The sequence below is a fragment of the Mobula birostris genome, chromosome 3, assembly GCF_030028105.1.
Source record: "Mobula birostris isolate sMobBir1 chromosome 3, sMobBir1.hap1, whole genome shotgun sequence".
NCBI classification, from domain to species: domain Eukaryota; kingdom Metazoa; phylum Chordata; class Chondrichthyes; order Myliobatiformes; family Myliobatidae; genus Mobula; species Mobula birostris.
In genome coordinates this window covers 124,169,719-124,196,077 of record NC_092372.1, presented here as the reverse complement: position 1 = coordinate 124,196,077, position 26,359 = coordinate 124,169,719, and the positions used below count along the sequence as shown (strand labels likewise).

The 26,359-nt window shown below is 43.8% G+C and overlaps 1 protein-coding gene across 3 annotated transcripts in view; it reads right to left on the bottom strand.

Moving 5' to 3' along the window:
• The window catches only part of LOC140195263 (uncharacterized), a 53,701-nt gene that overhangs the window by 9,913 nt on the left and 17,429 nt on the right, over positions 1-26,359 (bottom strand). For all 3 annotated transcript variants that reach the window (XM_072253322.1, XM_072253323.1, XM_072253320.1), the window contains exons 2-3: positions 12,367-13,936; positions 4,213-4,509 (exon numbers count right to left, since the gene is read on the bottom strand). In XM_072253322.1, the coding sequence (XP_072109423.1) occupies positions 4,213-4,509; positions 12,367-13,785 (1,716 nt within the window). In that variant the 5' untranslated portion in view covers positions 13,786-13,936. The remainder of the gene's footprint in view (positions 1-4,212; positions 4,510-12,366; positions 13,937-26,359) is intronic.

Sequence of the window (26,359 nt, the reverse complement as noted above, 5' to 3'; positions counted from 1 at the left end):
CACACTCTCTTCTCACTGCTGCCATCCGGATGTTGCACGGTGGGTGTTGAAGGCGGACCCAAATGCAAGGCACAGACACTGAAATTCTTGGAAAAGGACTAGGTTTGTCAAGAAAGCAAGGGAAGAAACAACGCTGGACATTGACACAGGCTCTGGACGAGACTGGGATTCAGGACCTGGGCTTGGACTTAGATGAGAGACACGGGACCCAGACGGGGACTAGGAACATGCAACTCCAGAACCAGAGTCCAGACAAGGACCCAGAACCTGGGTCCTGATTAGGACTCGGAACCGGAACCCAGGTCCAGACGAGGACTCGGAACTAGGATCTTGGCCAGGACCCGGGACTAGGATCTTGGCAAGGACAGGACGAGGTACTCCAGCACACTTCTACTAGAAGTAGAAGAGCCTCAGGATCTGCAGCACCAGGTTCAAGAACAACTATCAGCCTCCTGAACTGACGTGGATAACCTCATTCAACTCAGCACTGAACTGATTCCACAACCCAAGGACTCACTTTCAAGGACTCTTACTCTAAATATAATTATTTAATTATTATTACATTTTGTATTTTGCACATTGATTGTTCTTCAATCTTTGTGTGCAGATTTTCATTGACTCTATTGTATTTCTTTGTATCTATTGTGAATGCCCGCAAGAAAATGAATCTCAGGGTGGCATATGGCGACGTACGTGTACTTTGAACTTTGCTTAGTGACACTGCTTTACCGTAGAAACCTCACTTATTGAACTCAACGTGATTTTGGACAATCTGAGATTGTAAAGGATAAAGTGCGAATAATCTTTATGCTCAATTGTACAGTGTTGCCTGGGTGATGCTGCCGAGTACCATTACATCTTAGTGTTACCTTTAGCAGACACTAAATTACTCAGTTTGAGAACAGGGAGGACACTATAACTGAATCCATTATTCCCCAGAAGACCATGAGACATAGCTGCAGAATTAGCCCATTCAACCCACCAAGTCTGCTCCGCCATTCCGTCATGGCTGATTTATTTTCCCTCTCAACCCCATTCTCCTGCCTTCTCCCAGTAACCTTTTCTCAATTCCGACATCATCTTTAAGCAGTCTGTACATCCTCCCTATGGAATGCATAGGATTTCTCTGTGTACTCTGATCTCCTCCCACTATCCAAAGGTGTACCAGTTATGAGGTTAATTTGTCACTGTAAGTTGTCCTGTGACTGGGCTGGGTTTGAATCGGGGGTTGCTGGGCAGTGTGGCACGCCTCAAAGGGTCAGAAGGGCCTACTCTGTATTGTATCTCTAAATAAATAAAGAGAAACAAATCTCTGTTCTAAAGGGACATCCTTTTATTCTGAGGCTGTGCTCTCAGGTCCTACACTGCCCCAATATATTTCCATGTTCACTCAATCTAGGCTTTTCAATATTCGATAAGTTTCAACGAAATGCCCCCTCATTCAATATATATTGTAAATTCCAGATGGGTGATGGGGTGGGGGGGGTGAATAGTATTTAGCCCTGCTCTGATGTTGTTATTGTTGAACATATACAATGACTTAACACTCATCATATGTTTCGTCCATGTGAAACAGATACCTTACAAAAGATTATTTCACAGCTGACTAAATACCAGCTCATTCTTAAAAAAATCTTAGACTAAGTTCAATAATTTGCAAGAAAAATCTGGACAGGCAAGAAGGTGGAAAAGTATATTATCCAATCCCCAGCTTCTCAGGCATTATACTTGGTATCTACAATAATGAACTTAATGATGGATACTGCCTTCTCGAGGCATCACCTTTTAAAAGCATCCTCGATGTTGGGGAGGCTAGTGTCCATGATAGAGCTGGCTGAGTCTACAACGCTCTACAACTTTTCCGATCTTGTGCATTGGTGCATCCACACCAGACTGTGATGCAACCAGTCAGAATGCTATCACCGGTACTTTGCTGGAGTCTTTGGTGACAAGTCAAATCTCCTCAAACTCCTAATGAAATATAGCTACTGCCATGCCTTCTTCATGATGGCATCAATATGCTGGGTGAAGAATGAGTCTTCAGAGATTTTGACACCCAAGAACTTGAAACTTTTCATTATTAAGCACCCCCCACATGCAGGATATGTCCTCCTCTCATTGCTACCAACAGGGAAAAGGTACAGGAGCCTGAAGACACACACACACACACGTTAGGAACAGCTTCTTCAGGCCCACCATCAGATCTCTGAATGGTCCATCAACCCATAAGCACTACCTCAGTACCTTGCTCTTTTTATTCAGATATAAATATTTCATTGCAACTTAGAATATAGATCAGTACAGCGCAGAAGCACAGTGTCTGTATGAGCCACCATTCCAATCCAATCCCATCTGCCTGGACATAATCCATGTATCTCTAATGCCAGCCTGTTCATCCGTCTGTGTAAACACAACTTCAACATCACTATCATATCTGTTTTTAATCACCTTACATAGCATGTTCCATGCACTAACCATTCTGTGCAAAAAAAAAGTTTGCCCTACAAATCTTCTTTGATTTTTCCCCTTTCACCTTAAAGTTACGTCCTCTAGTATTTGTCATTTACCCCCGAGGAGAGTAACTGTGACTATCTCCAGTCTCTGTAATCCTAGCAGCACACGTCTTTACTTCCCCCCACGCTCTGCTTTCCACAGGGATTGCTCTCTCCACCATTCCCTTGTCCATTTATCCCTCCTCACTAATCTCTATCCTGGCACTTATAACTGCAAGCAATAGAAATGTTACACCTGTCCTCAAATAGTCCTTTCAGGTGAGACAACACGTCACCTGTGAATCTGTTGGGGTCACCTATTGTATCCTGTGTTCCTGATGTGGCCTCCTGTACATTAGTGAGACCTGCCTAATATAAATTTGGGGAGTGCTTTGTCGAACATTTCCATTCTATCCACCAAAAGTGGAGTATCTGGTGGGCAACTATTTTAATTCTTCTCCCCATTCCCGTTCCAACATGGCAGTCCCTTGCCTCCTCTTCTGCCCAGATGAGGCCATTCTCAGGGTGGAGGAGCAACATCTCACAATCCATCTGGTTAGCCTCCAACATCATGCCATTTATATCAATTTGTCCTTCCAATTAAAACAAATTCCCTCCCCCTCCCCTCCTTTTCTATTTTCCTCCTGGCCTCTTACCTCTTCTCCTCGCCCGCCTATCACCTTCCCCTGGTGCCCCTCCCCTTTCTTGACATGCCAAAATTCCTTCTTCTCCTGCCCTTTACCTTTCCCACCCACCTGGCTTCACCTATCACCTTCTAGTTTGTCCTACTTCCTCCCCCCCTCTTTATTCTGGCATCTTCCCCATTTCCTTTCCAGTCCTCATGAAGGGACTCAACCCAAAACACCGACTGTTTATTTCATTCCAAAGAGCTCCTCCAGCATCTTGTGCTTGTTGCTCTGGATTTCCAGCATCTGTAGAAGTGTGTGTGTGTGTGTGTGTGTGTGTGTCTATATCTGTTTAAGTCTTTCGTAAATTTATGAACTATTATCTCAGCCTCCAGAGGAAGCAATCCAACTTCATCCAACCTTCCTTTCTAATGAATGCTCCAATCCAGGAAACTCTTCAGCACACTATTCTCTTTTAGGACATGGAAGCTTTGAGAGTACTTATATGACTTACAGTAATTTTTAAGCACTGCACTGTCCTGCTGTTGCAAAACAACAGATTTCACAACATACAGTACGTTAGTGAATACAAACCTGATTCCAATTCACTTTCCTCTTTGCTATATTTATTTTCATCAGAGAGACAGCGTGGGACTGGTCTTTCCAGCCCAGAGACCTGGTAACACACCTGTTTAACTCTAGCCTAATCTCAGGGCAATTTACAATGACCTGACCAGCAAGACTTTAGACAGTGGATGGAAAGCAGAGCACCCAAAGGAAACCCACGCATTCACAGGGTAGACATACAAACTACTCACAGAAGACATTGGAACTGAACTCCAAACTCCGACGCCCTGTGCTTTCATAGTATCGCACTAACTACTCTGCTTCTATGATGCTCACAATATTGTGCTAACCTTAAATGGTGATCTATATTATAGCATACAGTAATTTTTGTGTCTTGCACTGTACTGCTGCCACTGAAACAAGTAAGAATAAACCTGATTCTGAACTCAGGCGCCAGTGAACATAGCAAGTGTTACAATTATTCGACAGCCTTTAAATAATTAACTGTTGCCAGAGTAGTTATGTACCTCAATCTCCCTTGTATGGTGTGCACAATATTCTGGCTCTATAGGCTCCTCCTTCTTAATCGGAAGCATCAAATTCACTTGAGGTTTACTGCTGGTGGTATCATCGGCTTTCTTGTTCTGCTCGCTGGATGACGGTAGGGATTCAGATATTGCAGGGGAATTGGTCCTCACCCATCGTTCGATCTCCTTAGGGGAGATCCTGGTGAGGCAGACTCGGAGATCCGAGCAAATTCCTGCCTTCTTCTGTAACTGCTTATCCATTTCCTCTTCAACCATCGTACTAGCTGGTTCCGTGCACTGTTGGGAGAAAGGGACGAGATGTTTAGCTATTCGGCAAGTACAGAAATTTTGTTTAAAATGCTCACAAGCAGAATCACAGTATGATACAAGCAACACATAATTAAAAATATCACATTTTCACTTGCTAATATGACGAGGTTCTGTGATTTTGACTACCATTGTCCCAGTCTAAATTACACAAAATATATTGATTACAAATGTCAAGAAATGACAACAGATAAAAGTTTTGATCATTATACACTTGGTGGCCACTTTATTACATACCTCCTGTGCCTAATAAAGAGGCCACTGAGTGTATGTCCATGGCCTTCTTCTGCTGTGGCCCATCCACTTCAAGGTTCAACATGATGTATATTCAGATATAGCCCTCTGCACACCTCTGTTTTAGTGCATGGTTACTTGAGTTACAGTCACCTCCCCTGTCAGCTTGATTAAGCCTTGCCATTCTCCTCCGACCTCTCTCATTAACAAGGAACCTTTTGTCCACAGAACTGTCACTCACTGCTTTTTTTTTGTTTTTTTGCACCATTCTCTGTAAACTCTGTAAACTGTACTGGGTGAAAAGCCCAGATAAGATTCTCAAACCATCACATTTGGCACCAACAATCATTCAATGGTCAAAGTCACTTAGCTCAGCTTTCTTCCCTGTTCTGATGTTTGGGCTGAACAACAACAGAACCTCTTGATCATGTCTGCATGCTTTTATATACAGTGGCATGCAAAAGTTTGGGCACCCCTGATCAAAATTTCTGTTGCTGTGAATAGCTAAGCGAGTAAAAGATGAACTGATTTCCAAAGGGCATCAAGTTAAAGATGACACATTTCTTTAATATTTTAAGCGAGATTACTTTTTTTCATTTCCATCTTTTACAGTTTCAAAATAACAAAAAAAAGGAAAAGGGCCTGAAGCAAAAATTTGGGCACCCTGCATGGTCAGTACTTAGTAACACCCCCTTTGGCAAGTATCACAGCTTGTAAACACTTTCTGTAGCCAGCTAAGAGTCTTTCAATTCTTGTTTGGGGGATTTTCACCCATCCTTCCTTGCAAAAGCCTTCTAGTTCTTTGAGATTCTTGGGCCATCTTGCATGCACTGCTCTTGAGGCCTATCCACAGATTTTCGATGACGTTTAGGTCGGGGGTCTGTGAGGGCCATGGCAAAACCTTCAGCTTGCGCCTCTTGAGATAGTCCATTGTGGATTTTGAAGTGTGTTTAGGATCATTATCCTGTTGTAGAAGTCATCCTCTTTTCATCTTCAGCTTTTTTACAGACGGTGTGATGTTTGCTTCCAGAATTTGCTGGTATTTAAGTGAATTCATTCTTCTCTCTACCAGTGAACTGTTCCCCATGCCACTGGCTGCAACACAAGTCCAAAGCATGATCGATCCACCCCCATGCTTAACAGTTGGAGAGGTGTACTTTTCATGAAATTCTGCACCCTGTTTTCTCCAAACATACCTTTGCTCATTGTGGCCAAAAAGTTCTATTTTAACTTCATCAGTCCACAGGACTTGTTTCCAAAATGTATCAGGCTTGTTTAGATGTTCCTTTGCAAACCTCTGACACTGAATTTTGTGGTGAGGACACAGGAAAGGTTTTCTTCTGATGACTCTTCCATGAAGGTCATATTTGTGCAGGTGTCGCTGCACAGTAGGACAGTGCACCACCACTCCAGAGTCTGCTAAATCTTCCTGAAGGTCTTTGGCAGTCAAACAGGGGTTTTGATTTGCCTTTCTAGCAATCCTACGAGCAGTTCTCTCAGAAAGTTTTCTTGGTCTTCCAGACCTCAACTTGACCTCCATCATTCCTGTTAACTGCCATTTCTTAGTTACGTTACGAACTGAGGAAATGGCTACCTGAAAATGCTTTGCTATCTTCTAATAGCCTTCTCCTGCTTTGTGGGCATCACTTATTTTAATTTTCAGAGTGCTAGGCAGCTGCTTAGAGGAGCCCATAGCTGCTGATTGTTGGGACAAGGTTTGAGGAGTCAGGGTATTTATAAAGCTTTGAAATTTGTGTCACCTGGCCTTTGCTAACAATGACTGTAAACAAGCCACAGCCCTAACAAGCTAATTAAGGTCTGAGACCTCAAATCTCTTGGGGTGCCCAAACTTTTGCATGGTGCTCCTTTCCCTTTTTTCACTCCAAAATTCAACAAAACAAAAATGATACACTAATCTTGCTTAAAATGTTGAAAAGAATGTTTCATCTTTAACTTTATGACTTTTGGAGATCAGTTCATCTTTTACTCACTTAACTATTCACAGTAACAGAAATTTTGACCAGGGTGCCCAAACTTCTGCATGCCAGATGATTGGCTGATTAGAAATTTGCATTAACAAGAAAATGTGGAGGTGTACCTAATAAAGTAGCCACTGAGCGTATATCTTCCAATCATGGCTTGGTCTTTAAAATTATTACTTGGAGTGTTATGTAAAAATAAACACATCCTAGCAGTGAATTATCTGATTAGCTAGGTTGGCAAGTTGCTGGATGACTAAAAATACCTTCCAACCCTTGCCTGATATTTATGCCTCAAGTACAGATGGTGGGGGGGGGGGGTTCTCATCTCTAGATTTCTGCACAAGGAATCCTTGATACCAGGAAGAAATGCTAAGCACAGGTTGCGGCCAAGCACAGAGTTCAAATGAACCGCACAGGCCCTTCAGCCCACAACCTTCTCCAAGATCAATCTAACCCTTTGCTCGAAATTGCCATCCATTTTTCTATCATTCACGTGCCTAGCTAAGAATTTCTTAAATCTCCCTTATGTATCTACCTCTACCACCAACCCCGGCAGGACATCCCACACACCCACCACTCTGTGTAAAAAAAAAGCCTACCTCTGACATAAAGGAAACTTGCAGGGCAAGTTTGTTTTCATACCCCAAAGTGGTGTGTAAGAGGCTGCTTCTTACAAACATGAATACACTAGGAATGGATCATATGCAGGCAGAAGAGTTTTAGTTTAATTTATGTTTGGACAGACATTGTGGAGAAAGGGCCTATTTCTATTGCTGTTCAATGTTCTACGCAAGCCAAACACTATACAAGGTTAAATTTTGAACACAGAATGCTATAGCACAGTATGGACCCTTTGGCCTCCGATTCTGTGCTGACCTTCTAACCTACCCTAGATTAATCTTATCCTTCCATCGCACAAAGCCCTTCATTTTTCTATCATCCATGTGCCTGAGATTCTTTGAAAAGTTTCTAATGTATCTGCATGAGTGGCAATATGGAGATATGTCTGTACCAAAGGAGGTACTGACAGTATAAGGTGCTCATTCCCTCCACTAGCCTGCAGGCCCATTTTGAGCAAGGTGTAGTGCCTGCTTAGCACCCACCCCACTGAACAGGGTCATTTGAAGCCATGGGAGCACGTAGTGGATGGTCGGATAAGCAACTGGTGCGACCACTGAGGCCAGGCAGACAAACTCTGAAGAGTTTTGATCATGGCTGGGGTCACCCGTCTTGAACGGCAAACCAAGAACAAAGGAAAAACACGAATGCCCATGTCATAGGCATGGTACGTGATGAAAAAAAACCTACATATCTGCCTCTCCCACCACCCCTTGCTGCACATTCCACTATGACGTGCAAAGGTTTAAACAAAATGTGAGGTACTTTAAAAGAAACATGCAAATCACACAGTAAAACTCATGTTATTTTTTACCTTTTCCCTTCTCCTCACCTGATTATCACCCTGATGCCCCTCCTCCTTTCTCCCATTCTCCCCTCCTACCAGATTTTTCCTTCTCCAGCCCTTTGCCCATTTCACCCTTTACCTTCCAGCTTCTCACTTCATTATCCCCCTCACCCATCCATCTTCCTCCTCACCTGATCATACCTATTACCAGCACACTTAGCCCGCTACCCCCATCCCCTTCTTATTCTGGCTTCAACTCCCTTCCTTTCCAGTCCTGCTAAAGGGTCTCAGTCCAAGATGTTGACTGTTTCCATACCTGACCTGCTGAGTTCCTCCAGCAATTTTTGTGCGTTACACTTTTTCTTAAATCCCGACATGTCAAGTGTACAAACAAGCTTAGCTGACAGGTGGTGCACAGAAAAGGGTCCAGCCTTATGACACTATTTCAGAAAAGCATTCCCAGATTATCCATCAGATTAAAGACGTGTTTATTTATCACAAGTACATCAAAACTGTGAAATGCGTCATTTGCGTCAAATCACATCCGCAATGATTGTGCTGGGGGCAGCCTGCAAACGTCACCACACATCCAGCACCAACATAGCATGCCCATAAGTGGAGACATATGTATTTCATTTCTCTGTGATGCTAGTATAAAGAAGAGAGAAGAAGCAGGATTCTTGGTAGGGTCCACATTCACAGATCCCTCAAAATTGCTGTGCAAATTGGCAGGCTGATTAAGAAAGCATATGGTGTGTTGGCCTTCATTAGTCAGGGGCTTTAGTTCAAGACCAAAAGGTAATGTTGCAGCATCTCTAAAACTATGATTAGACCATTCTTGAACAAACTGTGTTCAGTTCTGGTCACCTAATTATAGGAAGGACATCGAAGCTTTAGAGAGGGAGCAGATGTACCTGATAAAGTGACCACTGAGTATACATAGGTGATAATAGGAACTTGTAGGGGACAAGTAAGTGGCAAGTGGAACAGAAAGGATGGCAGGACAGAAAGGACAGTGGACAAAATGCATTACAGAACCGGGAGGAGCAGCTGTAAAGAAAGAGGAAAGAGTGCAGCAGGTAGCCATGGAGGGAATGAAGGTGGATAGGATGCGGAGGACAAGTGGGAGGGATGAGTCAACCAGATAGTCATGGAGAGAGTGAAGTTGGAAAGGATGGTGAGGTCAAGGGGAGTGATAAGGGGAGTGATGAGTGGACCGGATAGTCATGGAGAGGAGGAAGATGGAATGGAAAGGGGAGGGATGAGTGGACCAGATAGTCATGGAGAGGAGGAAGATGGAATGGAAAGGGGAAGGATGAGTGGACCAGGTAGTCATGGAGAGGAGGAAGATGGAACGGAATGGGGAGGGATGAGTGGATCAGGTAGTCATGGAGAGGAGGAAGATGGAATGGGGAGGGATGAGTGGATCAGGTAGTCATGGAGAGGAGGAAGATGGAACGGAATGGGGAGGGATGAGTGGATCAGGTAGTCATTGAGGGAAGGAAAATGGAATGGAATGGGGAGAGATGAGTGGATCAGGTAGTCATGGAGAGGAGGAAGATGGAACGGAAAGGGGAGGGATGAGTGGACCAGGTAGTCATGGAGAGGAGGAAGATGGAATGGAAAGGGGAGGGATGAGTGGACCAGGTAGTCATGGAGAGGAGGAAGATGGAACGGAATGGGGAGGGATGAGTGGATCAGGTAGTCATGGAGAGGAGGAAGATGGAACGGAATGGGGAGGGATGAGTGGATCAGGTAGTCATTGAGGGAAGGAAAATGGAATGGAATGGGGAGAGATGAGTGGATCAGGTAGTCATGGAGAGGAGGAAGATGGAACGGAATGGGGAGGGATGAGTGGACCAGGTAGTCATGGAGGGAATTAAGGTGAAAGGTGGTGTGGAGTACAAGGTTTGGCTGGTGGTGGGATCTCATTGGAGCTGGCTGCAGGTTGCTGAGGAAAGCAGGTTTAATAATATGGGCTAGAGGAGGCCAGTCTCCATTCAGTCTGAAAGGAGTGCAGCAAAGAGTTGCAAGACTGGTGACAGTAATGGATACTTTGCATTTTGAGGATAGTGCGTGGATGAGAACTCCATTCTCCAGAGTCAGGAAAGAGGAGATCTCATCTAATCCCTCAGTATTCTCACAGGGCTTGACAATCTGGATGAAATGAGGATGCTTCTCCTGACAGTAGAGTCTAGAGCCAGGTCACAGCAGCACTTCATGAAAATATTTGGACTCACTGATGAACACCTGAGCAGTCCTATGAATGTTTCGACATATGTGATTGAAAAAGAATCTGAATAAGTCAAGATGACATGTGGTCTGGAGGGCAACTCCCAGACCTTGGTGGTCAGGTGCATTTCCTACCCTTGTAGAGGTGGTGGGTTTCGAAGGTCGACAAGGTCTTGTTGATTGCCGCATTGATCGTACTGCTGCGGCCACCGGTCAGTGGTGTGGTGAGTGAGCAGGTGCCTACTGGGCTGCAACACCCTGTGTGCAGTTCATCCTCTTGAGGGTGCACTCATCCAGGCAAGAGGAGACTGTTCTATTGTGTTCCTGACTTGAGCCTTGTAAATGGTGAGCAAGCATTGTGGAACTGTGAGGTGAATTCATAGCCTCTGACTGATTCTTTTATATATCTACTCCAGCTCAGTTTCTGCTCAAAACAGACCAGGGATGCTGACATCAAAGGTAAGATAATCAACATCAGAAATTCACAAAAAACTGGAGGAACTCAACCAGTCAAGCAGTATCTATGAAGAGGGATAAACAGTTGACAATTCTCAACCCAAGTCATCAACAGTTTATTCCTCTCCAATACCATTCCTCACCATCTCCCCTCTTACTCCTTTTCTTTTCCTTACCTGCCCATCATCTCCCTCTGATGCCCCTCCTTCTCCCATTTCTCCAATAGTCTACTCTCCTTTCTTATCAGATCCCTTCTCTAGCCCTTGACCATTCCTACCTATCCCCTTCCAGCTTCTTACTTCATTACCCTCCCCTCACCTGGTTTCATCTATCATCTGCCACCTTGTGCTCCCCACCCCCAACACCCCTGCTTCTTATTCTGGCATCTTCTCCCTTTCTTTTCAATCTCGATGAAGGGTCTCAGACCGAAATGTTGGCAGCTTATTGCCCTATAGATACTGCCTGACCAGCTATATCTCTCCAGCATTTTGTGTGTAATGTTCTATGAAGATAATGTTAGGAGTGAGAGGTGAGAGCTGGATTTACTCATTGGATAGCATTCGTGTTTCTGAACGAATAACACATCGAACCTTGAAGTAGACAGGCTCCAGCAGCAGAAGACCAAGGTGAATTCCACTCCTATGGACACATGATTAGTTTCTATGCATTTCACTGTACTACTGCTGCAAAACAACAAATTTCGCAACATACGACATTGATATTAAATCTGATTCTGATTTAATGAGGGTCACTCCAGTCTTCTCAGCATTTATATTAAGTAGGTAAACAAGGTACCATACATCATGTAAAAAGTTATGAACACAATTAGAATATGCAAAGGTTACAATTGGAAGGGAAGCTCTTAACAGCATGAGACACTTGTTAGAACCATAATATGACACTTCATATTCTGTCTATGTGAGGCCATTCTCAGGGTGGAGAAGCATCACCTCGTATTCCATCCAGGTCACCTCCAACCTGATAGCATGAACATCAATATTTCCTTCCAGGAATTTTTCCCTTCCTTCTTCTATCTTTCTATTCCTCACTCCGGTTTCTTACACCTCTGCTCTTCACCTGCCCATCAACTCTCTCTGATGCCCCTCCTTGGTCCCTTTCTCCCATGGTTCACTCTCCTCTCCTATCAGATTCTTTCTTCTCAATCCTTTTACCTTTTCCACCTATCACCTCCCAGCTTCTTACTTCATCTCTCACTCCCCACCCACCCGACCTCACCTATCACTTTCTAACTTGTCCTCCTTCCCACATCCCCTTCCTTTCCAGTATTAATCAAGGGTCTTAGCCCAAAATATCAACTGTTTACTATGTCCACAGAAGCAGCCGGACCTGCTAACTTCCTCCAGCATTTTGTATGTGTTGTTGTAACTATCAATTGCTTTAGCATTTCATATAGCCAAACCTCTTTTGTACTTTAACTTGCATTGGAAAATAAGACTGTTAGACAAAGTAAATACCAGTTGATTAAATTGGTAGCAAAAAGATTATGGAAAGACTCACCTTACACTTGACAGGCACACACTGAGTCTTGTGCATGTTGCTGGGATTTTGGACACTGCAAACTTTCATGGATGAGCCTTCAGGCTGGTTCTCTTCCAGCTGGACCGGATTGAAGTCAGGGTCCTTTGGTTCTTCCTTGATTTTAACCTGTGAATTGGTCTGCGGCAAGTTAGGAGACAAGGTGCTCTCCTTTTCTCCAAGACTTTCTGAAGCTGAAAGAGTCTCAGGCTCTGGACTGGAAGAGTCGTTGCCCTTCTGAATGACAAGGTAGACTTTGCTGTTGTACATAACCAGCGCATTTTCCTTCGCCGGAGAAAACAAGTCTTCCTGAGTGTCTTTGTGCGAAACTCTCACCGGTGTTATCAAGTCTAACAACTTTTCTTCCACATATTTGTGATCAGCCAGGTTCTTCAGGATCTTTGAGGCTAAATTATTGGAGGATTTAACAGGAATAAGGCAGCGTGGTAGGAACTGTTGCTTGCTCTGCATAGCCAATTTCAGAGACGCCACCTGCCCAGCGTTAAAGGTTGCTGCACTACTACTGGGCAATGCTATGCTGGGCCCAGGACCCGCCCTGTTAATGACAACCGTGGGGACCTCAACAATGTTCTTGGGATGATTGCTTGGGGGGTGCTTCTGTACCGTCTTCACAGTACGGACAGGGCAAACATAAATGACAACAGGAGATGCATTTGAGGACTGTTGCCCACCAACAAGGTTGGAGGCTGCAGTAGGCAAAATCTTCTGCTGGATAGCAAGAGGCAGTAGAGATGCTGGTATAGACTTGACTTCTGCATGTGCGGGGATCAGAAGGTGATGGCCAGAAGGCAGTATCGGAGATTTTAAAAACATGTATGTCTTGTGGTCCGCTGTTAAAGGAGATGCTTGAGGCTTCTGCACCAAAGGACAAGGTTGCTTATCACTCTGTATATCCTTAGGTAATGTTAGCGATGCTTGGGTTGGAGATGCCGCCTGCACACCAACTGTTGCTAGTTTACAACTCATTTTATCTTGAGCCAAAGTGACAGAAGGCTGGGCATTTTTCACTGCTGGACTTGCCAAAGCATCTTTGTAAAGCAGTTGCTCCAACGGCAAAGCAGGAGGAGGCTGCGTTTTCTGCATGGCCAGACTTTTCACTGTAGCTGTTTTTATACTGTGTGACTCTTTGTCTGGACATGGGGTAGCAGTTGGCAGGGTCTGCATAGGCTTCCCAGAGAAAGTAACTGTTGTCAGAGGACATTGCAAAGGGGCAACATTTGCTGCTGTAGGTATCTTTGCTGGTGAACATTTGACTGGAGGGACGTTACTGATGCCTACAGGCGCGTCAACTGATGTTATCAGTAATCCCCCCCCACTGGTAGGCGGCAGTATTGAAAGACACGTCTGGACGTTGCAATTTGTTGTTGCCACAGAGATCATGTTCAGTTTAGTAGAGGCGCTGCCGGTGGGAATTGGGAGAGGAACTGTAGGGATATAACGTATAGTGTTGTTGGAGACTGGAATTAGCTTCAGGATGTTCTTGCCATCCAGAGCTGTGCTCTGCACAATCTTATAGATGCATCCTGAAGTGCTAGGAGAGACATTAAAAAAAGTCTTAGGCAATATGAACATATCCATTTGTGTTATAAAAAAGATAACACGATCTTAACTAAGCTACGCAACACATCCCCAATTTATAATATCATAAAAATAGAAAATCCACACAAGTTGATGATTCTCAAGTTGAAGGCCCCTCACCATTGAGCAAATCTATATGGAACGCTGTCACAGGAAAACAGCACCCATCGTTAGGAAACCCCACCACCCATATCATGCATTCTTCTCGCTGCTGCCATCAGAAAGGTGGTACAGGAGCCTCAGGAGCCACACCACCAGGTTCTATAATCCGGCTCTTAAACCCGGGGGATAACTTCACTCGCTCAATCACTGAACTGTTCCCACACCTACGGACCCACTTTCAAGGATTCATCATCACATATTCTCAATATTTGCTTATTTATTATTACTATTATTACTTTTGTTCTTCTTTCTTTTCGTATTTACACATTTGTTGTCCTCTGCACATTGATAATTTGTCCATTCTGTTGCGTGCTGTCTTTCGCTGATTCTAATGTGTTGCTTGTATTTACTGTAAGAAAATGAATCCCAGGGTTGTATATGGTAACATATGTGCACTTTGAGCTTTATTATTTTGTGATTGAATGTACTATTGTAACTATAAGCACTGTATGTGACTGTATGTACTCTGTACTGGAGGAACCCTGTTTCGTTTAGCTGTATACATGTGTTTGATTCAATAAAAATTAAACTTGAACTTATTAATATAATCAACACATTATTGCATCATTTCCCAGACATGGTTTAAAGCAGGTAAAACACTGAACAGAGGGGGAAAAAAAGGAAGAATGAGGAAGAACCAAATTTAAGCTCTCCCAGTCTGAAAGGAAGAAAACATTGCTTAGATAAGGTGGTCCACAGTTGATATTTCATGTCTGCAGAAGGACTGATATTAAGAATGGGCAAAGATGTGGCAGATGGAATACAATGTAGCGGAGTGTATGTTCATGCACTTTGGTAGAAGGAATAAAGGCAGAGACTATTTTCTAAATAGAGAGCAAATTCAGAAATCGGAGGTGCAAAGGGGAGTCCTAATGAAGGATTTCTTGAAGGTAAGCTTGCAGGTTGAGACAGTGGTAAGGAAGGCAAATGCAATGCTATCATTCATTTTGAGGACTAGAATACAAAAGCAGGAACATATATGCTGAGGCTTTAAAAGGCACCAGTCAGACTGTACTTGCAGTATTGTGAGCAGTTTTGGGCAACATATGTAAGAAAAGATGTGCTGGCATTGTAGAGGGTCCAGAGGAGTTCACAAGAATTATACCAGAAATGAAAGTGTTGGCGTATGTGGAGCCTTTAATGGCTCCTGGCCTGTATTCACTGGAGTTTAGGGGGTGGAGGAGGGTGTAATCTCACTGAAACCTATTGAATATTGAGAGGCTGAGACAGAGTGAAGATGGAGAGGATGTCTCCTATAGCCCAGGCAGACTAGGACCATAAGGGTCAAACTCAGAATACAACGATACTTTATTCTGCTGTTACGTCTCATTGAGAAACCCACATAACTAGATTTTATTTCCATCTTTGAATTCACAACCAGAAGGGAAGTACATGAATTTTGAATTAGAATTAGGGCAAATTGCACTGGTGAGCCACAGTAGCGTGTCAGTATTACAGCCCGGGGCGTTCCGGAGTGTAATTCTATCACTATTCTGTAAGGAGTAGGTCTCCACTCTCCTCCCCCGCAGTATGTGTGGGTTTTCCCCGGGTGTTCGAGTTTCCTTCCACAGACCAAAGGCATACCAGGTGGGTCAAACTGGTCACTGTAAATGTCCTGTGATTAGGTTCGGGTTAATAGGTTTGTTGAGGGTTGCTGGGGCGGTGTAGTACAAAGGGCTGGAAGGGCCTACTCCGCGCTCTATCACTGAATAAGTAAACTGAGGAATAAACCGCAAAATGCCTTTTCATTCTTACATTCATGGTATTACAGGCAGCTTACAAAAACTTCTAAATCCTGCAAGAAAACAAATCTCAGGGTTGTATATGGTGACACACAGTATACGTACTTTGAATTTTAAGGACTAAAAAAAAGCTCTGAAAATCTTAGAACAAAACAAGTGACCTTGTAAGTAAGAGCAACAGCCCAGAATAAGTTAACTGCACACACATTACCGAGACTGTTACCTGTTTAGATAACTCAACGTGCTTTAGCATCACCTTTTCTCGAGCCTAACCCAAGTCGATCCCGATAACTAAAAACGATAAGATCAAGGGATTCACACACAAAATGCTGGAGGAACTCAGCAGGTCAAGCAGCATCTATGGAGAGGAATTGACAGTCGACGTTTCAGGCCAAGGCCCTTCATCAGGACTGGAAAGGAAGGGGGAAGATGCCAGAATAACATGGTGGGGGAAGGAGAAGAAGGGAGTGGGTGGGAAAGATAAAAGGGCTGCAGAAGGAGTTTGATAGGAGAGGAGAATGCATGATGGAATAAAGGAGGGTGACTGGGGAAGTGATAGGCAGGCGAGGAGAAGAGGGAAGAGGCCAGAGTGGGGAATGGAAGAAGAGGGAAGGGGATGTTAATGCCATCTAGAGGCAGTATGAGGTATTGCTCTTTCTCACTGACAGAGGCCTCATCATGGCAGAAGAGGAGGCCATGGACCAACATGTCAGAACAGGAACAGGGAGAGGAATTAAAATAGTTGGGTCACTGGAAAATTACGCTTTTGGCAGATGGAGCAGAAGGGCTCAAAAAAATGATGCTGCTCTCTATTTTATCAGTAGCTTTACCCCCCTACCACTGGCCTTTGTCTAGAACTAGTGTGTTGACACCATCCAGGAAAACTTCAAATGCAACCCATTTAGGCCCTGAAGCTTGCTATTCAATAAGAATTCAATATGGCCCAAACACATTCATGCAATTCCAAAGACACAACAGCAGCTATATTTCATTAAGAGTTTGAGGAGAGCTGGTATGTCACCAAAGACACTTGAAACTTTCTGCCGATGGACCGTGGACAGCTTTCCATCTGATTGTATTATCATCTAGTGTGGAGGGGCCACTGCACAAGATCAGAAAAAGGTGCAGAGGTTGTAAACTTAGCCAGCTCCATCATGGGCACTAGTCTCCCCAGCATCGAGGGCACTTTCAAAAGGCGATGCCTCAAAATGGTGACATCCATCAGTAAGGATTCCCATCACCCAGGACATCCTTCTTCTCATTACTACCATCAGGGAGCCTAGAGACACACGCTCAACTTATATATACATACCCACTTACTTATTGTAATTCATGGTTTTTACTATTTGTATTGCAATGTACTGCTGTCAAAAAACAAGAAGTTTGATTACACTTAATGGTGATATTAAATCTGATTCTGATTCTGTGATATAGAAACAGAGAAATATAGAAAATAGGTGGAGTAGGCCATTCAGCCCTTCGAGCCTGCACCGCCATTCAGTATGATCATAGCTGATCATCCAACTCAGAACCCTGTACCCGCCTTCTCTCTATACCCCCTGATCCCTTTAGCCACAAGGGCCATATCTAACTCCCTCTTAAATATAGCCAATGAACTAGCCACTCTATTAAAGAGTCAACACAATCCTCAAAATAATAACGATCAGAATCAACATGGGCTTATTTCAAGGAAATGGAAATTCACCAATCGGTTCAGAGTTTTAAGACTAAAATGGATAGGGCAGATGTTACATACTTTGAACTTCAAAAGGCATTGGATAAGATTTTAGTGAGAAAAACATAGCACAGGGGAAAGTGAACTGACACAGACTGAAGATCAGTTAAGTTAGAAACTTAAGTACATTGAGAAGCTGTGGGTAATACTATGCTATAGGGTTTGAAAATCTTGATCAATGATTTTGATCAAGTGTATTTACTTTTGATGTTAACAAGCAGAGGATGATGCAGAAACTTTTAAGGTGGCATGGAAAGTTAAGTGAATGGATAAAGATGGAATACAATAGAGTAAACACCGGGAAATCTGCAGATGCTGGAATTTCAAGCAACACACATAAAAATTGCCGGTGAACGCAGCAGGCAGGGCAGCATCCACAGGAAAGGACACAGTCGACACCTCAGGATCTCCCCCTCCCTCTCCCACTTTCAAATCATATAGAGGGGGTGCAGTAGTGTAGCAACCAGAGAACACTCGTGACCCAGGTTCAATTCCTGCCCCGTTTCCCTGTGACTGTGTGGGCTTCCTCCCATATTCCAAAGACATACAGGTTAGTAGTCATATGGGTAGAAGTGGATGGTGTGGATTTGTTGGGCCAGAAGGGTCTGCTAGCATGCTGCACCTCGAAATAATCCTCAGATCACAGTTCATGCTGATCTATACGAATTGTGGATAGCACAGAGGGCTGCTGTCGGCTACAATGGGACATTGACCGGATGCAGAGCTAGGCTGAGAAGTGACAGATGGAGTTCAACCTGGAAGAGCGTGAAGGGATTCACTTTGGAAGGTCAAATTTCAAGGTAGAATACAGGGTTAATAGCAGGATTCTTAGCAATGTGGTGGAACAAAGAGATCTATGTTCCCTCTAATTAGACCAACCATTGCTATGAGCAGAATTATTAATTTTTTTCTAAAAAAACACAGCCTCAATACTGCATAGCACTTTTTTTTGTAATTATGCTTACCATGAATATTTAGAATGAAAATTGGAAACTCACGTTCTTTTGATTTTATCTATTAATTGAAGTATATAATGAAATCCAGTACCAAGAAAATCCTTCATGTTTCATAAACGCTTTTTTATCAGTCCTTATTACAAATCCACTATCATATCACACAAACACAAATCACAACTCACAACACAAGTAAATAATGTCAGGTTGTCACAACAAGAGAGGCAAAATGGCAAAAGTAAAATATTTTTGACTAAATAGCGTTGGTGTTCAGAATACTGGTGGTTTATTAACAATGAGCAACTGACTTCCATTCTGTGTTTATTGTTACAATTTGTAAATGTATTGTAACTTGAAACATTGACAATGTAAATACATTGAAGCTCTAAAATGTTTCAAAGTAAAGGCTGTGGTACATTTATTATTTAGAAAATGTATGGATTATATTCATTAACACAATTACAGGGTATTTGACTATTATGCTAGTCAATTATGCTAATCAAAATTATATTAACATTATATAAAATAAAATTCCAGCTATTGCCAACAAAGCCTATATGCACAAGAGCATTTTGGTTAATGTGCGCACATGCACCAGCACAGCTTAGAGGGAGCCATGAGAGAGATCATGGGATCCATATTGATAGATTTCTCATAGTTGTTGAGCAGGTTGACAAGGTTATTAAGAAGGCACATAGTGCGCTGGCCTTTAATAGTTGGAGGACTGAGTTTTAATAAGACATAGGAGCAGAATTAGGCCACTTGGCCCATCAGGTCTGCTCTGCCATTCCATCATAGCTGATTTATTATCCCTCTCACCCCATTTTCTCACCTTCTGCACATAACCTTTGACACCCCCACTAACCAAGAATCTATCAACCTCCACTTTAAGTATACCCAATAATTTGGTGTCCACAGCCGTCTGTAGCAATGAATTCCACAGACTCACCACCTTCTAACTAAAGAAATTCCACATCTCTCGGCACTTGTATCCAAACATGGCTTAACTGATGACAATGGAATTGAGTTACACAAAACCATTGGTATTGTCATTTCAGAGGATCTGTCCTGGGTTCAGCACTCAAGTGCCATCATGAAGAAGGCATGACAGAGACTTTACTCCTTGGAAATTTACACAGAGGTGGCCTGTCATCTAAAGCTCTGCCAAACTTTTATAGAGGCACAAGGGAGAGTATCCTGACTGGTTGCATCAAATTCTTATGAATTCCAGTGGGTAGACACCCACAGCCATCAAACGTTCCTCGTATGACAAGCCTTTCGATCCCAGAATCATTTTCGTGAACTTCTTCTTAAGTCTCTTCAATGTCAGCATATCCTTTCTTAGATAAAGAACCCATCACAATACTACAAGTGAGGCCTCACCACTGCTTTATAAAGCCTCAACATTACATCCTTGCTGTTATATCCTGATCCTTTCGAAATGAATGCTCACCACCGACTCAACCTACAAATTAACCTTTCAGGAATCCTGCACGAGGATTCTCGAGCCTCTTTGTTGCTGAGATTTTTGAATTTTCCCTCCTTATTTATTTGCTATTTTTTTAAACACTTTGTCTTTTTTAGCATATTGGTTGTTCGTCAGCATATGAGTGTAGTTTTTCATTGATACTATTGTATTTCTTGTTCTAATGTGAATACCCACAAGAACATGAATCTCAGGGTATTACAAGTACCTTGTACCTTAAAGTTGTCATATCCCCAGGGTGGGGTGGGGAGGGGGTTGGAAAAGTGGTGTAAAGTTCCCGATGTCTATTAAATGCTCTGAATGGCAAGCATCTCAAAGAGCCTTTGACAACCAAGTCTTTTGCCTGGCCTTTACGTGTGGTTTAGCTAAGCGAGGCAAAACAGTTTCTACTGACAGGAGAACAAGCAAGGTCCTCCAGGGAGCTGGGGCTCATCAGCCATGGTTGGCAGCTCGCTGAGGACAAGGAAAACGCTGAGCTCAAGCACCTGCTGCCTTACAGCTATATCCACTCATGGGGAAGGTTTCGGGAGTAAAGTCCCAAGAAAAAATCCGGAGCTGGAGTCCCAAAGGCAGTCCTACATTGAGCTCAATGCTGACTGGCAATTTCTGTGGCACTGCTGGTGTTAAAACTGTACCAGTCTCTGCTGTTCCTTTGGGTATATCAGCTACATGGAATGGGGGAGCCTGCTGCATGGGCAGCAACTTGCTCTCCATATCGTATTGCCCCAACCAAGAGCAACCAAGGCCCAAAATATGCATTTTGATAATAAATTTACTTTGAATTTTGTGCTTTTCAACAATGGAAAGGGCTGCAGATTTGATGAAAAGCACATAGCAGCTTTATGTCTGAAGAAGGGTTTCAGCCCAAAATGTCAACTATTTATCCCCCTCCCTGACCTGCTGAGATCCCCCAGCATTTTATGTGCGTTGCTTTGGATTTCCTCCTTGTACTTGTCTCTATTAGAATCACTTTGGTGCCCAAATAAAATCCATAAGACAAGAACACATAGGAGTAGAATTAGGCATTCGGCCCATCAGATCTGCTCTGCAAATCCATCAAGGACAATGTATTATCCCACTCAACTCTATTCAATTTTCAAAGTTCAGCATAAATTTATTATCAAGGTATATAATATACGTCAACATGTACAACCCCAAGATTCATTTGCTTGCCAGCATTCACAGTAGATACAAAGAAACACAATAGAATCAATGACAAACCGTACACAAAGATGAAAAAACAACCAAAGTGTAAAAAACAAACTGTGCACATACTAATAAAAACCGAAAATAATACTCAGAGTTGAGTCCTTATTGTTCCTCTCCACCCTATTCTCTTGCCTTCTCATGTAACTTTTGATGCCCTGACTGATCAAGAGCCTATCAAACCTCCACCTTAAATATACCAGTGAATTTGCCTCCACAGTCATCTGTGACAACGAATTCCACAGATTGACCACCCTCTGGCTAAAGAAACTCCTCCTCATCTCTGTTTGAAATGGAATTCCCTCTATTCTGAGGCTGTGCCCTCTGGTCCTAGACTCCCCAATACAGGAAACGTCCTGTCCACATGGACTCTATCGAGGCCTTTCAATATTCGAGGTGTGTCTACCGTATACAGACACCCACAAAGTATGTCCACCGTGTACAGACACCCACAGAAAAGTAAAGAAATATCATAAAATCTATGAAAGAAACATACTGGATATAACAAAGACTGACAACATCCAATGTACAAAAGAGGACACGTGGTGCAAATCATAAAAGATGGCCGACAATTGGAGATTCAAAACATCCTACACAGGATGCATTCCTGGGAACTATTGCTGGTTTGTTACAATGACTACGCTGACTTTGCTTCTTTGCAGGAATGGGACCCGTTCTCGGGGTTTCAGGACCAGCTGTTGTTCGGCATGCCAAGTGGTTGGCCTGAGAGGTGGCCTAGTGTTTGGAAGTGTAAGACCTCGGGGCTCTGGAGACGGGCAGATCAAGGAATGGTGTCACGGCAGGAGATTCATGTGTTTTCAGGGAGGCTGGAAAATCTTTCGCTGTGGGCCCAAAGACCCAAGATCTTTGGGATCTTTGGGCACAGAGCTCATAAAAAGTGACGAAACACACTTTTTAACATCATAACCCAGCGGGTTGTTGTTGTTGTGTCTCCTGCTGGCTGTGAAAATGGGGGACACCTCCCTCCTCCCTATTAGGGAGACAGAGAACCTGTGGGTTGTTGAATGCCGGATGAAATGCGATAGTCTTTGGGATAAATGCAAGGTCTGTGTTTTTGCTATCGCTTAGCTCAGTGGTCCCCAACCACCGGGCCGCAAAGCATGCCTTACCGGTCCGCAAGGAAATGATATGATTTGGCGATATGAAACGATATGAGTCAGCTGCACCTTTCCTCATTCCTTGTCACGCACTGTTGAACTTGAACATAGGGTGGCCAGCTATCCCGTATTTGCCGGGACATCCCGTATATTGGGCTAAATTGGTTTGTCCCATACGGGACCGCCCTTGTCCCGTATTTCCCCCGCTAAGGTAGAGCGTTCCTATGAAACCTCTCGTGCCGAAATGGCGTAAAGCAAAGAAGCAATTACCATTAATTTATATAACACTAACATATAGTAAAGGCAGGAATTATATGATAAATACACAGCCTATGTAAATTAGAAATAATGCATGTATAGTGTAGTTTCACTTAATAGAATTCGGAAGGTTAAGCCAAAATCAATTTGTAGGAAAAAAAATCAGCATGTACCCGCATGCGCACGTCACGCATGCACACACAGGTGCCCGCACAAGGCTTCGTGGTCATGAACCCACCCCCCACTACCCCGGGTCGGCCAGTCCGCAAGAATATTGTCAATGTTAAACCAGTCCGCAGTGCAAAAAAGGTTGGGGACCCCTGGCTTAGCTCACGCTTGTGCTCGGTAGCGGGTGCGCTTTTTTTTGCCGGGGTGGAGGGGGTTATCATTTCCTTGCTGCCCCTTACATGCAGGAGGTGGGGAGTTGGGGGGGGACTTTGGGGTTCTCACGTTTAACTGTCGTTCATTCTTTGGTACACTCCTCTGTTTTTGTGGATGTTTTGCGAGGAAAAAGCATTTCAGAATGCATATTGTATACATTTCTCTGACTTTAAATTGAGCCTTTGACAGGTCATTAAAAGGATGCACTTTATAAACACTAGCTGCCAGGGGTTAATCTGGGTGGCGAAAGCAGGACGGCAGGATCCAGAACAAAGCTGACTTAAACAATTTATGCTAAAACATCAACTCTGTGGTTGCTGAACCATGAGAGTCTGGCTAGTATCAAAGTCCAAAGTAAATTTCTTACCAGAGTACATGCATGTCACTATATACAACCTCGAGATTCATTTTCTTGTGGGCATACACAGTAAGTACCAGAAACACAATAGAAGCAGAGTAAGACCACACTCAACAAGATAGACAAACAACTGATGTGGAAAAGGCGACAACTATGCACATACGAAGAAAAAAAATAACAATAATAAATTAATATTGAGAACTTGAGAGAAAGAGTCCTTGAAAGTGAGGTCATAGATTGTAGAATCTGTTCAGTGATGGGGTGAGTGAAGATGAGTGAAGTTATCCCCTCTGGTTCCAGAGCCAGATGATTGAGAGGTAATAACTGTTCCTGAATGTAGTGGTGTGAGACCTGAGGCTCCGGTACGTTCTTTCCTGACAGAAGGAGTGAGAAGAGAGTATAGCTCGGCTAGTATCAGTTCATTTTGTGCAAGACCATGCAAAGACAATGCACCCAGTACCTCTCCAGTGCAGCTAGCAATTGGCTGATGACAAGTAGACAGCAGTTACCACTTCAATGAGAAATACCCCAATTCTGACAAAGCATTGACAATGAACTGCAAAATTCATTAATGCCCAGGGACCCTCCTACATACAGCATCTGAAACTCCCACAGTACCTACTCTCAGCCAGTCTGCCCTGAGAAAACATCACCAACTCACCTTCATTGAGTCTGCCTCACACCATCAATAACCTCTGGTTCGCTTCCTCCTTCCCTTTCTTCCACGATCCACCGTACCCTCCAATCAGATTGCTCCTTCTTCAGCCCTTTACCTCAGCCACCAATCAGCTCCCAGCTTCTCACTTCATCACTCTCCCCCAGCCACCCACCTTCCCCCTCACCTGGTCTCACCTATCACCTGCCAGCCTGTACTCCTCCACCTCTCCCACTTACTTATTCTGGCTTCTTCCCCCTATCTATCCAGTCCTGACGAAAAATCTTGGCCTGAAATGTCAACTGTTTATTCCTCCCCATAGATGTTGTCTGACTTGCTGAGTTCCTCCAGCATTTTCTGTGTGTAGGTCACAATACAGGGCATTCAACCCCAACGTCACTTCCTTCCGTCACCCCTCCAGATGCTACTTGGCCCACTGAGTTGCAGCAGCAGGCTGTCTGTGATGCAACTGGCACCCACCAACCTATCTCTTAACATCTCGCACATCTTGTGCCCCCGTCAGCCCAACCCCATTACCAAACCTCGTCAACCGCCCCCCACCTTCCGCCTACACAGAGCTGCGTCACTGTCAGAATCAGATTTAACATCACTGGCAAATGTCACCAAATCTTTTGTTTTGTGGCTGCAGTAGATTGCAATGCACAATTTTAAAAATCTGTAAATTATAATTAGGATATATTTTAAAAATTAAATTAGTACAAAAAGAGAAGACAAAGTATGAGGTAATGTGCATGGGCTCATTGTGCATTCAGAAATCTGATGACAGAGGGGAAGAAGCTGTTCCTGAATCATGAGTGTGTGTCTTCAGACCCCTGTAGCCTCCTCCCTGATGATAACAATGAGAAGAGGGCATGTACTAGGTGATGGGGGCCCTTAACAATGGACGCTGCCTTTCTGAGGTATCGCTTATTGAAGATGTCCTGGATACTGGGGGGGCTAGTGTCGATGATAGAGCTGGCTGAGTTTACAACTTTCTGCAGCTTTTCCTGATCCTGTGCAGTGACCACACCCCCTCCCCGTACCAGACAATGATGCAAACAGTTCAAATCCTCTCCAAAGCACACCTGTCAAAATTTGCGAATGTCTTGGTGACATATTGTCTCCTCAAGCTCCTAATGAAATATAGCCACTGTCGTGCCTTCTTGATGGAGCACAGAAGTGGGCGTGTCCCCAAGAAGGCCAGGGCCAGGGAAACACAGGAGCACTTACAGGACTGCTTTGAGTCACTGGACTGGACTGCATTCAGGGAGTCATCTTCAAGTCTGGATGAGTATGCTTCAGTTGTTACCGACTTCATTAAAACCTATGTGGATGAGTGTGTGTCTATGAAAACTTGCTGTACATTCCCAAACCTAAGGCCATGGATGAACTAGGAGGTTCGTCAACTGCTGAGGTCTAGATCTGTGGCATTTAAGTCTGGCAACCCAGGTATGACTTGCAGAGGGCTATTTCAAGAACCAAGGAATAATTCCAAGAGTGGTTGGAGGTGACATTGGATGCACTTCAACTCTGGTAGGATTTGCAGGCCATTACTTCCTGCAAAGTGAAACCCAACATGATGAATGACGCAATGCTTCACTACCAGACAAGCTCAAAGCCTTTTATTTTGCTCGCTTTGAAAGGGAGAATAAAACTACAGCTATGAGTATTTTTGCAGCATCCGGTGACCCTGTAATCTCTGTCTTGGATGCCAATATCAGGCTGTCCTTCAAGAAGGTGAACCCTCGCGAGGTAGCAGGGTCCGATGGAGTATCTAGTAAGGCTCTGAAAACCTGTGCCAACCAACTGGTGGGAGTGTTCAAGGACATTTTGAGTCTGTCACTGCTACATTTGGAAGTTCCCACCTGCTTCAAAAGGGCAACAATTATACCAATTCCTAAGAAGAGCTGCACGAGTTGCCTTACTATTGTCCTGTAGCACTCACATCTACTGTGATGAAAAGCTTTAAGAGGTTGGTCATGGCTAGAATCAACTCCTGCCTCAGAAAGGACCTGGACCTACTGCAATTTGCCTGTCACCACAATAGGTCAACAGCAGACGCAATCTCAATGGCTCTCTACGTGGCCTTGGAACACCTGGGCAATGCAAATACCTATGTCAGGATGCTGTTCATTGACTATAGCTCTGCATTTAACACCATCATTCCTGCAGTCCTGATTGAAAGCTGGGCCTCTGTACCTCCCTCTGCAACTGGATCCTTGACTTCCTAACCGGAAGACCACAACTAGTGCAGATTGCAATGAACATCTCCACTTCGCTGACGATCAACATGGGCACACCACGGGATGTGCGCTTAGTCCA